Source organism: Palaemon carinicauda, chromosome 18 (assembly GCF_036898095.1).
Source record: "Palaemon carinicauda isolate YSFRI2023 chromosome 18, ASM3689809v2, whole genome shotgun sequence".
NCBI classification, from domain to species: domain Eukaryota; kingdom Metazoa; phylum Arthropoda; class Malacostraca; order Decapoda; family Palaemonidae; genus Palaemon; species Palaemon carinicauda.
Genome location: NC_090742.1, coordinates 30,200,421 through 30,215,420, shown reverse-complemented (window position 1 = coordinate 30,215,420; position 15,000 = coordinate 30,200,421). Strand labels below are relative to the sequence as shown.

The following is a 15,000-nucleotide window of genomic DNA, read 5'->3' as shown; positions in this document are numbered from 1 at the left end:
TCTCTGAACAAGAATCCTCAAACTCACTAAACAGGACCTGCACCTCTTCAGTTTTTGACTAAAGATCTTCAAGGGAGGAATTGATTTCTCTGTCATCTTTGTTGGCAAAGGCATTTGAAACTCTCCCAATTCCACAAATACAAATTGACACTACGACTTCACAAATAAGACTCCGTATATTCCCGTTTCAAAAGCGGTCATCAGGTACACGTGTCATGTGACCAACCAATGAATATATACAAAAATAACAAATAAAAATAAATAACAAGACTATAACATAAAACCCCACAACTCAATAGCCATAATTAGATTTGATGAATAATAAAAGGTTTAAATAAGATATCAAAATAAGATATCAAAATAAGAAATTACAGAATTTAACATACAGCTAAACATACAAACATACAATCAAACTACCCCCAAATTCCAAGGTTATACGTTACATCAAACGATCACCAAACGCAACCGAAACACGACGATGAGCAAAGTTTGTAACAGGTCAACCACAGTCGAATCTGATTACTATTATTAGTAAACATAACAAAGTTACCAACACACTAAAAAACGGCAGCTTCCTACTGTATAATAATTCTACGAGTGATATCACAAGAGAATTACCGTCAGGTATCACAGGGTTTTAACCCCCGGAACGACTATCCGTAGATATCGTGTATAATCAGGGATGTATCCGTAGATAACCATAGATACCTGCACCCCAAACAGACTTACCCCAGTCTAGCTATACAATATTAAAGCAATTTAATCAATACAATTTCACTACAAGTATAAGCTAGGTTTCAAAATCCATGCATTGCATTTTGTATATTAGGGGTTCTAATTCTTAGCAATGTGAATTAGGAACCCCTACAAATTTTGTTAAATATTTTTGAAAAATAACTTTTTTTTGGAGAATGTATACACCATAGTCTATCTTAATGCCAGAATCAACTTATACACGATGAAAAAACATAGGAATTGACTCCAACATTGTGAGTTTATTGCAATTAGAAGCTGAAATATGACAAAAAGTTTAGAAACTGGCGGCCATTTTGAAAACTGTCATGGCGGCCATACTATCCATATCTATAATGTCCAACAAGTGGATTCATATTTATCTGTATCTGAACAGTCTATTTAGACTTGTTGGACTGTTCTAACATGCAATCAGCTGGGTGTTGCACATTTTCTGACTTTGACTTCCTGACTATAGCTTCAATGCATCCTATTTATGTATTCCCATCAAAACCTTTAAGACAACTTGAGAAAAGATTTTGGACGTGTTGATGCTTTTCTAGATGATGTAAACATATCAACGTTGTCTTAATATCGCTTCCTTTCCGTTTTTTGAAATATTTATGAATATTTACGAAATTCACAAAGTATTGGAAATCGTTATGGAGGCAATAAATTCGAGGATAAACTTTACCCGAACCACAAGACAGTTATGAGGAAATATTATGAAAGATGGAGGATGTTATTTGGATGTTGCTTTACAATGCACAGTTTAGATTTACTGTTAATATCGGATTAGTTTATTGGTGCATCTGATATTGATTAAAAATATTTGTTTTTTTCTCAAGTTACTGAAATAAGAATCGTTACATTATTTTTTCAAATAGTTTTAATTGTGTATATTAGTGAGAGTTTTGTACTTTGAGATGGCGAACACATACTGAAATTCATATGAATAGTCTGAGGCATTTATTCTGCAGTGGTATACTGACGGCTGATACTGATGATATATGCATACGTGTATATATATATATATATATATATATATATATATATATATATATATATATATATATATGCGTGTATACATATATATTTATTCTTCATACCTTGGGCTGATTCGTGCCAAATACGTTTATTTGCGAAAACCAGTGGATCCCGTAACGTGCGTTCTTGTATGTGAGTTCATATGAATATGTATGTGCTTATGATGATGACTCCACTTTGCATTAATTCAATTGCATGTAATTGATTTAATGAACTTTATACCCATTTTAGGTTTTTTTTATTTTAAGTTTACCTTCTTAATGTTTTCTTCGATTTGGGTTATAAAATTGGATTATATATATATATATATATATATATATATATATATATATATATATATATATATATATATATATATATATATATATATATAGGGGATAGGCTTTCGTGTTAATGAGGTTGCTATTATGAGTGGTGCTAGAGCTCTTTTGCTATATTTTTCCATTCTCAGATACATCTTCACCCATATTTATATATATATATATATATATATATATATATATATATATATATATATATATATGTATATATATATATATATATATATATGTACACACAGTATATATATATATATATATATATACATATATATATATATATATATATATATATATATATATATATATATATATATATATATACAATGTGTGTGTGTGTTTTATATAAGTGATTTTATTTTCATATGCATTAAATAACATACTGTTTATTAGAGACTTTTTAGACGACCATAATAATTTCCATTTATCTTGTTCCATATTAATAACTTCATTATTCTCCTCCCCCTTCCCCCCTACAGGAGCGGTTGTTATTATCAGTTCTTCCTCAACACGTTGCCATGGAAATGAAATCTGACATCGCCGGCATCCCCAAAGACACCATGTTTCATAAAATCTACATCCAGAGGCATGAGAACGTTAGGTAAGCGCAACACTGATGGATTGCTAAGAGTTTCTGCGTCGTGCGTTTTACATTTTTTCTACATCTGAAGACCATGTGTACCTCTTTTTATTTAATTCATATATCTGTATATCAAATTTACGAGTGGTTTTTCTATTTCATTTCTGAAGACCTCTAGTTATTTTCCACTTTAGTGGATTTCATATACTTTGTTAACCTCTTAGTTATTTTCCACTTTAGTGGATTTCATATACTTTGTTAACCTCTTAGTTATTTTCCACTCCAGTGGATTTTATATACTTTGTTAACCTCTTAGTTATTTTCCACTTTTTGTGGATTTCATATACTTTGTTAACTTCTAGTTATTTTCCACTTTAGTGGATTTTATATACTTTGTTAACTTCTAGTTATTTTCCACTCCAGTGGATTTTATATACTTTGTTAACCTCTTAGTTATTTTCCACTCCAGTGGATTGTATATACTTTGTTTCTTGTTTCTTTTGTTATGTTCTGTAGTTGCTATGGGAATGTTCTTGCTTTTCACTTGTAGAAACCTTTTGATCTTTCCCCTCATTTCCTCTGTGAACATATTTTTATTTTGTTCTATTTTCACCTCAAACTTATATCACCATTGTTTTTTGTTTCATTTTGTCATGCTGGACGAGCTCCATTTGTTTGTGGTGTATTTTTTTCTCTTCTCTCTTGCTGAACGACCTGAAAATTTTGCATGCACGAATGACAACGATAATTATTATATGTACATTTTTGAAAGAGAAATAAGAAAATAAACGGATTAATACTAAATTAGTAAATAAAAGAATTATTATGAGTGAGGGTCATTGAAGTCGATTATTCAGTTAAATCATAATGAAGGAGGGGCAAAATGATATGCCAATTTTTCGGTTATTACTTTTATAATGGCGCGGACTTAATTCGCGTAAAGTATCTTGCGCGAAATAAGCGAAAATTCGCCTTGCGCGAACAAAACTGATTTCACGGTATATAGATACATTAGACAGAACTATATATAAGCATGTCGTTAGATATGTAGATGAATATATGCATATATTCGTAATAACCAAATTAGAACTTGCGTGTGAAATTAACGAATTTTTTTTTTTTATTTATTTTTTTTTTTTTTTTTTTTTTGAGGTTTATATCACCATAGAAATACATATAATAGTTGAATTCAAATAAGTCTTGCATTCTGTTTAGAAATTTGCCTTACGAGTTGATGAACAATAGGAATGATTATTTTTTTATCTGAAATTTTTCAGATTTTAGGAAATTGTTTTGATACCATTTCAGCTTAATGATTTTTCTCATATTTTGTGTGATATTAATCATTATAAATCAGTAAGTAAAGAGTGTATAATAATAATGATAGTAATAATAATATTAATAATAATAATAATAATAATATATATATGAATAAATAAAGTAGATACAATAATATTCATAGTAAAGATTATAATAATGATAATGATACCTTTGAATAGCAGCTTCTAACTTGTTCAAGATGAAAGCATTTGATATTCTCAAAATATGCAAGAGACCTGTGGCTGCAATTATGACGCAAAGTACACAGACTTCGCTTTAGGCTAAGCATGGCTTTGGCCCGTAATGAACGAGGCACCATGAATAGAAAGAAAGATTTTTGCCTTTCGTGGCGCATTTTATAGATGGTATAAAGGAAGAAGAAGATTTGAAAATTTCCGGGAAAAAAGATTTAAAGATGTTTGCATCGTCTTTATAAGAATAAATTATTCCTGTGATGGCATATCATCTAGAATTTGAAAGCGGATAGTGCGAAAAATTTAGTTGGTAGAAATATGTCATTTTTTGGGTGTTTTGGAAGACTAATTTTGCTTGCAAACTAATGATAATTTTCGTGTTTCTGTATCTATGTTTATCTTTCGAAGCAACGTTACCATTCAATAAGAAACAGATCCAGAACCCACACGAGGTAATGGCCAGAGATATATATGACATATCTGTTTTTGGCATTGTTAATAGTTTATATAGGACTTATCTGTTTTGACGCTGTTACTGTTTTTAGAATGATATAATGTTAATTTATTCTCATCATTTATTTATTTCCATATTTCCTTTCCTCACTGGGCTATTTTTCCCTGTTGGAGCCCTTGGGCTTAGAGCATCTTGCTTTTCCATCTAGGGTTGGCTAGTAATGATAATAATAATAATAATAATAATAATAATAATAATAATAATAATAATAATAATAATAATAATAATAATAATCCAACAAGGAAAACGTCACAAGAGATTGAATCCATTTTTTTCAAGAAATGAAATACATAATGACTTTAAATGGTAATTTGTAATGAAAAGACTGATAGTATATACTTCACCACATATGAAGTCTGGCCTTGAAATTACCAAGTTGCTCTATTGTGAAACACACCGTTAGAAATATACTCCCGACATCAACTTTGGTACAAGGACAGCATCAACATCTCAATTACTGATGACTAAAGAGGAAGGTTAAAACCACTGGGACACAACGTAATTCTCATTTTTGTTATTATTCCTTCAGATTTTGCATCAGTAGGTCAGTACTATTTATAATATATTTATTTTATTTACATAAGTTAATTTGCAACTCCAGGGTATTGAATATTTTAAATGATTTACTATATTTCATGTGTAATTTTCTCTTTGTATTTTTAGAAATGGGTTTTACACAAAGGGAACCAGTGTCATTGTCCAGGTTTCAGTGGTTCGTTGCTATGGAACAATACCTTTAGGTTTAGTCTCAAGCATTTGTGGTAAATAACCTATTTTATAAAAGGATATTATTATTATTATTATTGTTATTATTATTAATATTATTATTATTATCTTTATTATTATTATTATCTTTATTATTATTATTATTATTATTATTATTATTATTATTAATGTTATTATTATTATTATTATTATTATTATTATTATTATTATTATTATTTTTATTATTTTATTATTATTATTGTTATTGTTATTATTTTTATTATTAATATTAATAATGATAATAATAATTATTTTTATTAGTATTATTATTATTATTATTATTATTATTATTATTTTTATTATTATTGTTATTGCTATTATTTTTATTATTAATATTAATAATAATAATAATAGTGATAATTATTATTATTATTATTATTATTATTATTATTATTATTATTATTATTATTATTAGTGTAAACAATCATATGTTACTATACTGAAATTCAATAAATGTAGAAAGGAAGCCCCATCCAGAAGAATTGCGATATTTGAAAGAATCGTAAGCAAATAACATAAATTTTAAAATACTTTCATCCAAAAATTGAGAATCGTAACAGCACGTAATCAGAGTGCTTCAAAACTTATACAATTCTTCCTCTTTATTTATAATAGGATATAATTTCTCTTTCCCAGCATACGTGTTTCTAATCCATATCCTTTTCTTTTTCCGTATTGCAGTATCTTGTTCGCTGATATCTGCGGCTTCACGACGCTCTCCGACCAGTGCACGGCCGAGGAGCTGGTGCGACTTCTCAGTGAGCTATTTGCCAGGTGAGTTTGGCCCGACATGTTTTGGCTAGGGGGGCTTACTTCACTTGTTCCTGGCTCCAAGGTTTATAGTGATTAGATTGTCTTTTGGTATTTAGATATGATTCTTAAGATTCTCTAGTGTGAATTTCATACTGACTGGAAATGCTTTTTGGGAATTAGATATGATCCTTAAGATTCTGTAGTGTGAATTTCATACTGACTGGAAATGCTTTTTGGGAATTAGATATGATCCTTAAGAATCTGTAGTGTGAATTTCATACTGACTGGAAATGCTTTTTGGGAATTAGATATGATCCTTAAGATTCTGTAGTGTGAATTTCATACTGACTGGAAATGCTTTATGGGAATTAGATATGATCCTTAAGATTGTCTAGTGTGAATATCATACTCTTTTTGGGAATTAGATATGATCCTTAAGATTCTGTAGTGTGAATATCATACTGACTGGAAATGCTTTTTGGGAATTAGATATGATCCTTAAGATTCTGTAGTGTGAATTTCATACTGACTGGAAATGCTTTTTGGGAATTAGATATGATCCTTAAGATTCTGTAGTGTGAATTTCATACTGACTGGAAATGCTTTTTGGGAATTAGATATGATCCTTAAGATTCTGTAGTGTGAATTTCATACTGACTGGAAATGCTTTATGGGAATTAGATATGATCCTTAAGATTCTCTAGTGTGAATATCATACTCTTTTTGGGAATTAGATATGATCCTTAAGATTCTGTAGTGTGAATATCATACTGACTAGTTATGCCTTTTGGGAATTAGATATGATTCTTGGGAATCAGTAGCGTGAATTTCATACTAATTAGATATACTTTTTGGGAGTTACATTTGATTCTTGGGAATCTGTAGTGGGAATTTCATAATACTAAGATATAATTTTTGGCCTTTTGATATGATTCTTGGGAATCTGTATTGGGAATTTCATACTGATTAGGTATACTTTATGGGCATTAGATATGATTCTTTAAATATTGTTTAGGTATAATTTATGGGAATCAAATATGATTCCTGGGAATCTGTTGTGTGAATTTCAAACTAAGATATACTTTTTAGGAATAAGAGAGGATTCTTGGATATCAGTGGTATGAACTTCAAATTGATTAGATATGCTTTTCGGGAATTTTATATGATTCTTGGGAATCTAATTTGTAAATGTTGTACTAAAACTACTACTTGGTAAACTATTTGGAGTTCAGATATGAGGTTTTACAATTTTTTTTTCTTTATTTTTATAATGGGTTATGCTTATATATTGTAACCGGACTTGCAAATTTTATAGAAAACTGCAACGTGTTGAGATCCACCATTCTTGGTACCTAAGTGATATTCTAAAAGAAATCCCTTGTGCATATTTTAGATAATAATAGGTAACCAGATAGCCAGTATTTCATTTTTGGTGCGGGTTTGGTAAATGAAAATTTAATGTGTACATCTCTAGTAAAACGTGTGCTAATAACTAGTCGTTGGATAATTTTATGTATAAATACCAATTTGTCAGATATTATCCTAAAACATGATCATGAGCACTGCTGGTGTATGTGTGCATAGGACGATTTTATGAAAAGAAAAGAAAGCGATTGTGTGTGCAAATTGGGATCAGTGGACGCAAGTGAGACATATTGTGCAAATGTGGAAGGTATACCGCCATACGGCACTTAAGAAGTTATTAGTTTTATTATTACAAGCTATTACTATCTTGGGTTAGAGTTTTCTTGCTTGAGGGTACACTCTGGCACACGGTTCTGTCTTATTTCTTTTCCTCTTGTTTTTTTTTTTTTTTCAAAGTTTTTATAGTTTATATAGGAGATATTTATTTTAATGTTACGCTTCATAAAATATTTAATTTTTCGTTGTTTCCTTTCCTCACTGGGCTATTATCCTCTTTGGATACTTTGGGCTTATAGCATCCTGCTTTTCCAACTAGGGTTGTAGCTTAGCAATTAATAATAATAATAATAATAAATAATAATAATAGGCTCAAACCCTAGTTGGAAGAGCAGGATGATATAAACCTCAGGGCTCCAACATAGAAAATAGCCCAGTGAGGGAAGGAAATAAGGAAACAGATTGATTAGAGCGCCTGAGTGTACCCGGTTCATATAAACATGTAAGTACAGTATATGTACAGTATATCTACAGTATATCCTGTATATAACTATGCCCATTTACGCCCAACGTGCTCATAATCCCTTTAATAGACAGTTCCACCTGAATTAGAATTGGGGTGGGCGTGGGAAACATCGCTTCAAAGGGACGTTGGATCGAGTTTTGTTTTACATGTTTGAACTGTCTACATTAATGAATAATTTCATATTTACAATAATATACCATTTAGTATATACACACATACATACATATTGTATGTTTACGTATGTCAGTAATGTAGTGCATATATTATTATTATTATTATTATTATTATTATTATTATTATTATTATTATTAGCTAACCTACAACCCTAGTTGGGAAAGCAGGCTGCTATAAGCCTCAGGGCTTCAACAGGGAAAATAGCCTATTGAGGAAAGGAAATAAGGAAACATAGAATAGTGCGCCTGCGTGTACCCTCAAGTTAGAAAACTCTAACCCATGACAGTGCAAGCCAATGGTGCAAAGGCTATGGCACTGCTCAAGACTAGAGAACAATGGATTGATTTTGAATTGTTCTTCGCCTAGAAGAGCTGTTTCCCATAGCTAAAGAGTCTCTTCTACTCTTACCAAGTGGAAAGTAGCCACCGGACAGTTATAGTACAGTAGCTAAACCCTTGAGTAAAGAAGAATTGTTCGGTTATCTTAGTGTTGGCAGGTATATGTTTACACAATGGAAAAAGGAATCGTGACCTGAGAGAGGGATCCAATGTAATACTATCTGGCTAGTCAAAGGACTCAATGGGAGGTATTCATAAAAATGAAGGATATCCTTGAAAGCATAAGGTAGAAGTACAAGGTAATTCTCTGAAGCAAAGGGTAGAAGTATAAGCAAATCTTTCTTTCCATATTCATAATGATTACCTTTTACTTGCGAGGATATCTTCCAAGCAGAGGTAAAAGGTTGACTCGTTTCGGGAGTGCTTAGTTACATGTTGGAGCTTGTAAGATTTCATTTGTGCTGTCATAATAAGAAAGAGTTTAGTATTTATGATACGTATTTAATGCCCTGTTTTTACTTGTATTTAATCAAGTTTACGGATCAGAAAGAACACAGACGCCGCCGCACCTTCCCCAAAGCCTCGCTGGCGACATCTATCCCCCACCCCTTGCATTAGATGTTCTTTGACCTCTTTTCAGCTCCCCCACCCCTTGCATTAGAAGTTCTTTGACCTCTTTTTAGCTCCCACACCCCTTGCATTAGAAGTTCTTTGACCTCTTTTTAGCTCCCCCACCCCTTGCATTAGAAGTTCTTTGACCTCTTTTTAGCTCCCACACCCCTTGCATTAGAAGTTCTTTGATCTCGTTTTAGCTCCCACACCCCTTGCATTAGAAGTTTTTTTTACCTCTTTTTAGCTCCCACACCCCTTGCATTAGAAGTTCTTTGACCTCTTTTTAGCTCCCACACCCCTTGCATTAGAAGTTCTTTGACCTCTTTTTAGCTCCCCCACCCCTTGCGTTAGAAGTTCTTTGACCTCTTTTCAGCTCCCCCACCCCTTGCATTAGAAGTTCTTTGACCTCTTTTTAGCTCCCACACCCCTTGCATTAGAAGTTCTTTGACCTCTTTTTAGCTCCCCCACCCCTTGCATTAGAAGTTCTTTGACCTCTTTTTAGCTCCCACACCCCTTGCATTAGAAGTTCTTTGACCTCTTTTTAGCTTCCCCACCCCTTGCGTTAGAAGTTCTTTGACCTCTTTTTAGCTCCCCACCACTTGCATTAGAAGTTCTTTGACCTCTTTTTAGCTCCCACACCCCTTGCATTAGAAGTTCTTTGACCTCTTTTTAGCTCCCACACCCCTTGTATTAGAAGTTCTTTGACCTCTTTTTAGCTCCCACACCCCTTGCATTAGAAGTTCTTTAACCTCTTTTTAGCTCCCCCGCCCCTTGCATTAGAAGTTCTTTGGCCTCTTTTTAGCTCCCCCACCCCTTGCGTTAGAAGTTCTTTGACCTCTTTTTAGCTCCCACACCCCTTGCGTTAGAACTTCTTTGACCTCTTTTTAGCTCCCCCACCCCTTGCATTAGAAGTTCTTTGACCTCTATTTAGCTTCCCCACCCCTTGCGTTAGAAGTTCTTTGACCTCTTTTTAGCTCCCCCACCCCTTGCATTAGAAGTTCTTTGCCCTCTTTTTAGCTCCCACACCCCTTGCATTAGAAGTTCTTTGACCTCTTTTTAGCTCCCACATCCCTTGCATTAGAAGTTCTTTGACCTCTTTTTAGCTCCCACACCCCTTGCATTAGAAGTTCTTTGACCTCTTTTTAGCTCCCACACCCCTTGCATTAGAAGTTCTTTGACCTCTTTTTAGCTCCCACACCCCTTGCATTAGAAGTTCTTTGACCTCTTTTTAGCTCCCACACCCCTTGCATTAGAAGTTCTTTGACCTCTTTTTAGCTCCCCCGCCCCTTGCATTAGAAGTTCTTTGATCTCTTTTTAGCTCTCCCACCCCTTGCGTTAGAACTTCTTTGACCTCTTTTTAGCTCCCCCACCCCTTGCATTAGAAGTTCTTTGACCTCTATTTAGCTTCCCCACCCCTTGCGTTAGAAGTTCTTTGACCTCTTTTTAGCTCCCCCGCCCCTTGCATTAGAAGTTCTTTGACCTCTTTTTAGCTCTCCCACCCCTTGCGTTAGAACTTCTTTGACCTCTTTTTAGCTCCCCCACCCCTTGCATTAGAAGTTCTTTGACCTCTATTTAGCTTCCCCACCCCTTGCGTTAGAAGTTCTTTGACCTCTTTTTAGCTCCCCCACCCCTTGCATTAGAAGTTCTTTGACCTCTTTTTAGCTCCCCCACCCCTTGCATTAGAAGTTCTTTGCCCTCTTTTTAGCTCCCACACCCCTTGCATTAGAAGTTCTTTGACCTCTTTTTAGCTCCCACATCCCTTGCATTAGAAGTTCTTTGACCTCTTTTTAGCTCCCACACCCCTTGCATTAGAAGTTCTTTGACCTCTTTTTAGCTCCCACACCCCTTGCATTAGAAGTTCTTTGACCTCTTCTTAGCTCCCACACCCCTTGCATTAGAAGTTCATTGACCTCTTTTTAGATCCCCCACCCCTTGCATTAGAAGTTCTTTGACCTCTGTTTAGCTCCCACACCCCTTGCATTAGAAGTTCTTTGACCTCTTTTTAGCTCCCACAGCCCTTGCATTAGAAGTTCTTTGACCTCTTTTTAGCTCCCACATCCCTTGCATTAGAAGTTCTTTGACCTCTTTTTAGCTCCCCCACCCCTTGCATTAGAAGTTCTTTGACCTCTTTTTAGCTCCCAGACCCCTTGCATTAGAAGATCTTTGACCTCTTTTTAGCTCCCCCACCCCTCTTTTTAGCTCCCCCACCCCTTGCATTAGCAGATCTTTGACCTCTTTTTAGTTCCCCCACCCCTTGCATTAGAAGATCTTTGACCTCTTTTTAGCTCCCACACCCCTTGCATTAGAAGATCTTTGACCTCTTTTTAGCTCCCCACCCCTTGCATTAGAAGTTCTTTGACCTCTTTTTAGCTCCCACATCCCTTGCATTAGAAGTTCTTTGACCTCATTTTAGCTCCCACACCCCTTGCATTAGAAGTTCTTTGACCTCTTTTTAGCTCCCCCACCCCTTGCATTAGAAGATCTTTGACTTCTTTAGCTCCCCCACCCCTTGCATTAGAAGTTCTTTGACCTCTTTTTAGCTCCCACACCCCTTGCATTAGAAGTTCTTTGACCTCTTTTTAGCTCTCCTACCCCTTGCATTAGAAGATCTTTGCCCTCTTTTTAGCTTCCCCACCCCTTGCATTAAAAGTTCTTTGACCTCTTTTTAGCTCCCACACCCCTTGCATTAGAAGTTCTTTGACCTCTTTTTAGCTCCCAGACCCCTTGCATTAGAAGTTCTTTGACCTCTTTTTAGCTTCCCCACCCCTTGCGTTAGAAGTTCTTTGACCTCTTTTTAACTCCCTCACCCTTGCATTAGAAGTTCTTTGACCTCTTTTTAGCTTCCACATCCCTTGCATTAGAAGTTCTTTGACCTCTTTTTAGCTCCCCCACCCCTTGCATTAGAAGTTCTTTGACCTCTTTTTAGCTCCCACACCCCTTGCATTAGAAGTTTTTTGACCTCTTTTTAGCTCCCCCACCCCTTGCATTAGAAGTTCTTTGACCTCTTTTTAGCTCCCTCACCCCTTGCATTAGAAGATCTTTGACCTCTTCTTAGCTCCCCCACCCCTTGCATTAGAAGTTCTTTGACCTCTTTTTAGCCCCCCCACCCCTTGCATTAGAAGTTCTTTGACCTCATTTTAGCTCCCACACCCCTTGCATTAGAAGTTCTTTAACCTCTTTTTTAGCTCCCACACCCCTTGCATTAGAAGTTCTTTGACCTCATTTTAGCTCCCACACCCCTTGCATTAGAAGTTCTTTGACCTCTTTTTAGCTCCCCCACCCCTTGCATTAGAAGATCTTTGACCTCTTTTTAGCTCCCCCACCCCTTGCATTAGAAGTTCTTTGACCTCTTTTTAGCTCCCACACCCCTTGCATTAGAAGTTCTTTGACCTCTGTTTAGCTCCCACACCTCTAGCATTAGAAGTTCTTTGACCTCTTTTTAGCTCCCACACCTCTAGCATTAGAAGTTCTTTGACCTCTTTTTAGCTCCCACACCTCTAGCATTAGAAGTTCTTTGACCTCTTTTTAGCTCCTACACCTCAAGCATTAGAAGTTATTTGACTTCTTTTTAGCTCCCACACCTCTAGCATTAGAAGTTCTTTGACCTCTTTTTAGCTCCCACACCTCTAGCATTAGAAGTTCTTTGACTTCTTTTTAGCTCCCACACCTCTAGCATTAGAAGTTCTTTGACCTCTTTTTAGCTCCCACACCTCTAGTATTAGAAGTTCTTTGACCTCTTTTTAGCTCCCACACCTCTAGTATTAGAAGTTCTTTGACCTCTTTTTAGCTCCCACACCTCTAGCATTAGAAGTTCTTTGACTTCTTTTTAGCTCCCACACCTCTAGCATTAGAAGTTCTTTGACCTCTTTTCAGCTCCCTTACCTCAAGCATTAGAAGTTCTTTGACCTCTCTTTATAGCTCCCACACCTCTAACATTAGAAGTTCTTTGACCTCTCTCTTTAACTCCCACACTTCTAGCATTAGAAGTTCTTTGACATATATTTTTAGGTTCCATACTTTTAACATTAGAGGGTCTTCGATCTATATTTTGAGGTGCCTTACTTCTAGCATTAAAGGCTCTCTATTTTTAGGTGTCTTACCTCTGGCATTAGAGGCTCCTCTTCGCTGTTCTCTCCTGTCTTCTAGTTTTCAAGATCTTCTTTCATTAGATTATCTGTTTCTTTCGAGATTTCATTGTCTCTTTTCCTTAGTTCGTCAGTGTCCTTCTAGATTTCAAAAGAGATTTCGCGCCGCGAGTCCTCACTTCGTCAGATTCCTCAGGGAAATCGAAGGCATTTATTCTTTACCTATCTGGGAAATGAGTAAAGAGGTGAATACTATCGATTTCTCCGCATACACTATCATGCCAAAGTAAATGACTAGCAACATGATATATTTACCAATGTCTTCTGGATATGTCCTTACTTCAATGGCGAATTTTGGGATAATCCTGTTGAAGAACTACACGTCACTCACCGTTCAGTTGAACCATTCTGCCTCCATCCTCATTCCCGGAATTCGTTTTTGCACCGATACAAAGTCTCGTACTTTTTCCAAGAGTCTCCTTTAATAAGACATCGTCGCAAAAGCCCAAGCAAAGGATCATTCACGGCGCATACATTATGATCTTCAAAGCTCAGCTGCCAACGGAAGATCCCGTGTCTTTCTATAGGTCGGGTGATATAAAACGAACGATCGGCAACTTCGGCAGCAACCAAAACCATCTGTAGTTGATGTTGTTCCGAAGACGTAACACATAATTCTTACCGGGAGCTTCCTATTTTGCCAGAACGCGATCTCTGTGAGTCAAGTGAAATCCTTCTCCCAGTCATCAACTCATTTCCTCTTACTTCTATTGACACGCAATTCCTTGGTTAGATTTCGCCAGCTACATACAGATCATGTGAGGTGTTGCAGGCTACGTTTGAAAAATGAAGATCAGGTCTTCAGAAGTCATTTAAAGCTCGGGGAGGAGTTGTTCACGACTGCTCTTGGAAATTTCAGTTCTGGAGTCATTCAGAAATCCGGCTATATCCTTTGAAGACTTTTGGAAATTCGGGAAAATTTTCTTCCGAAACCGTTCCGAGTTTCCGTTCTGGAGGCATTCAGAATTCCATGCTAAGTCTATGGCTATTTTTTCTGAAGCCATTTGGAAATCCGGGAAAGTTTTCTTTCGATACCGTTCTGAGATTCCGTTCTGGAGGCATTCAGAATTCCATGCTAAGTCTATGGCTATTTCTTCTGAAGCCATTTGGAAATCCGAGAAGATTTTCTTCCGAATTCTTTTAGGACTCGCGAAAAATTCCTTTCTTGTTTTATAACAACAACAACAACAACAACAATAATAATAATAATAATAATAATAATAATAATAATAATAATAATAATAATAATAATAAACTACGTGATTTGATTTATGGATTTGAGTTGAAAAGTTTTGAAGACGCTAAACGCTCAACTTTGCAGTTTGAAGGAAACTTTAAGATA

The 15,000-nt window shown here is 35.2% G+C and overlaps 1 protein-coding gene across 1 annotated transcript in view; it reads left to right on the top strand.

Annotated features, from left to right (window-relative positions):
• Positions 1-15,000, top strand: part of LOC137657747 (adenylate cyclase type 6-like) — an 855,043-nt gene that overhangs the window by 628,410 nt on the left and 211,633 nt on the right. Inside the window, exons 4-5 of the mRNA XM_068392219.1 lie at positions 2,576-2,697; positions 6,151-6,243. Coding sequence (XP_068248320.1) covers positions 2,576-2,697; positions 6,151-6,243 — 215 coding nt within the window. The remainder of the gene's footprint in view (positions 1-2,575; positions 2,698-6,150; positions 6,244-15,000) is intronic.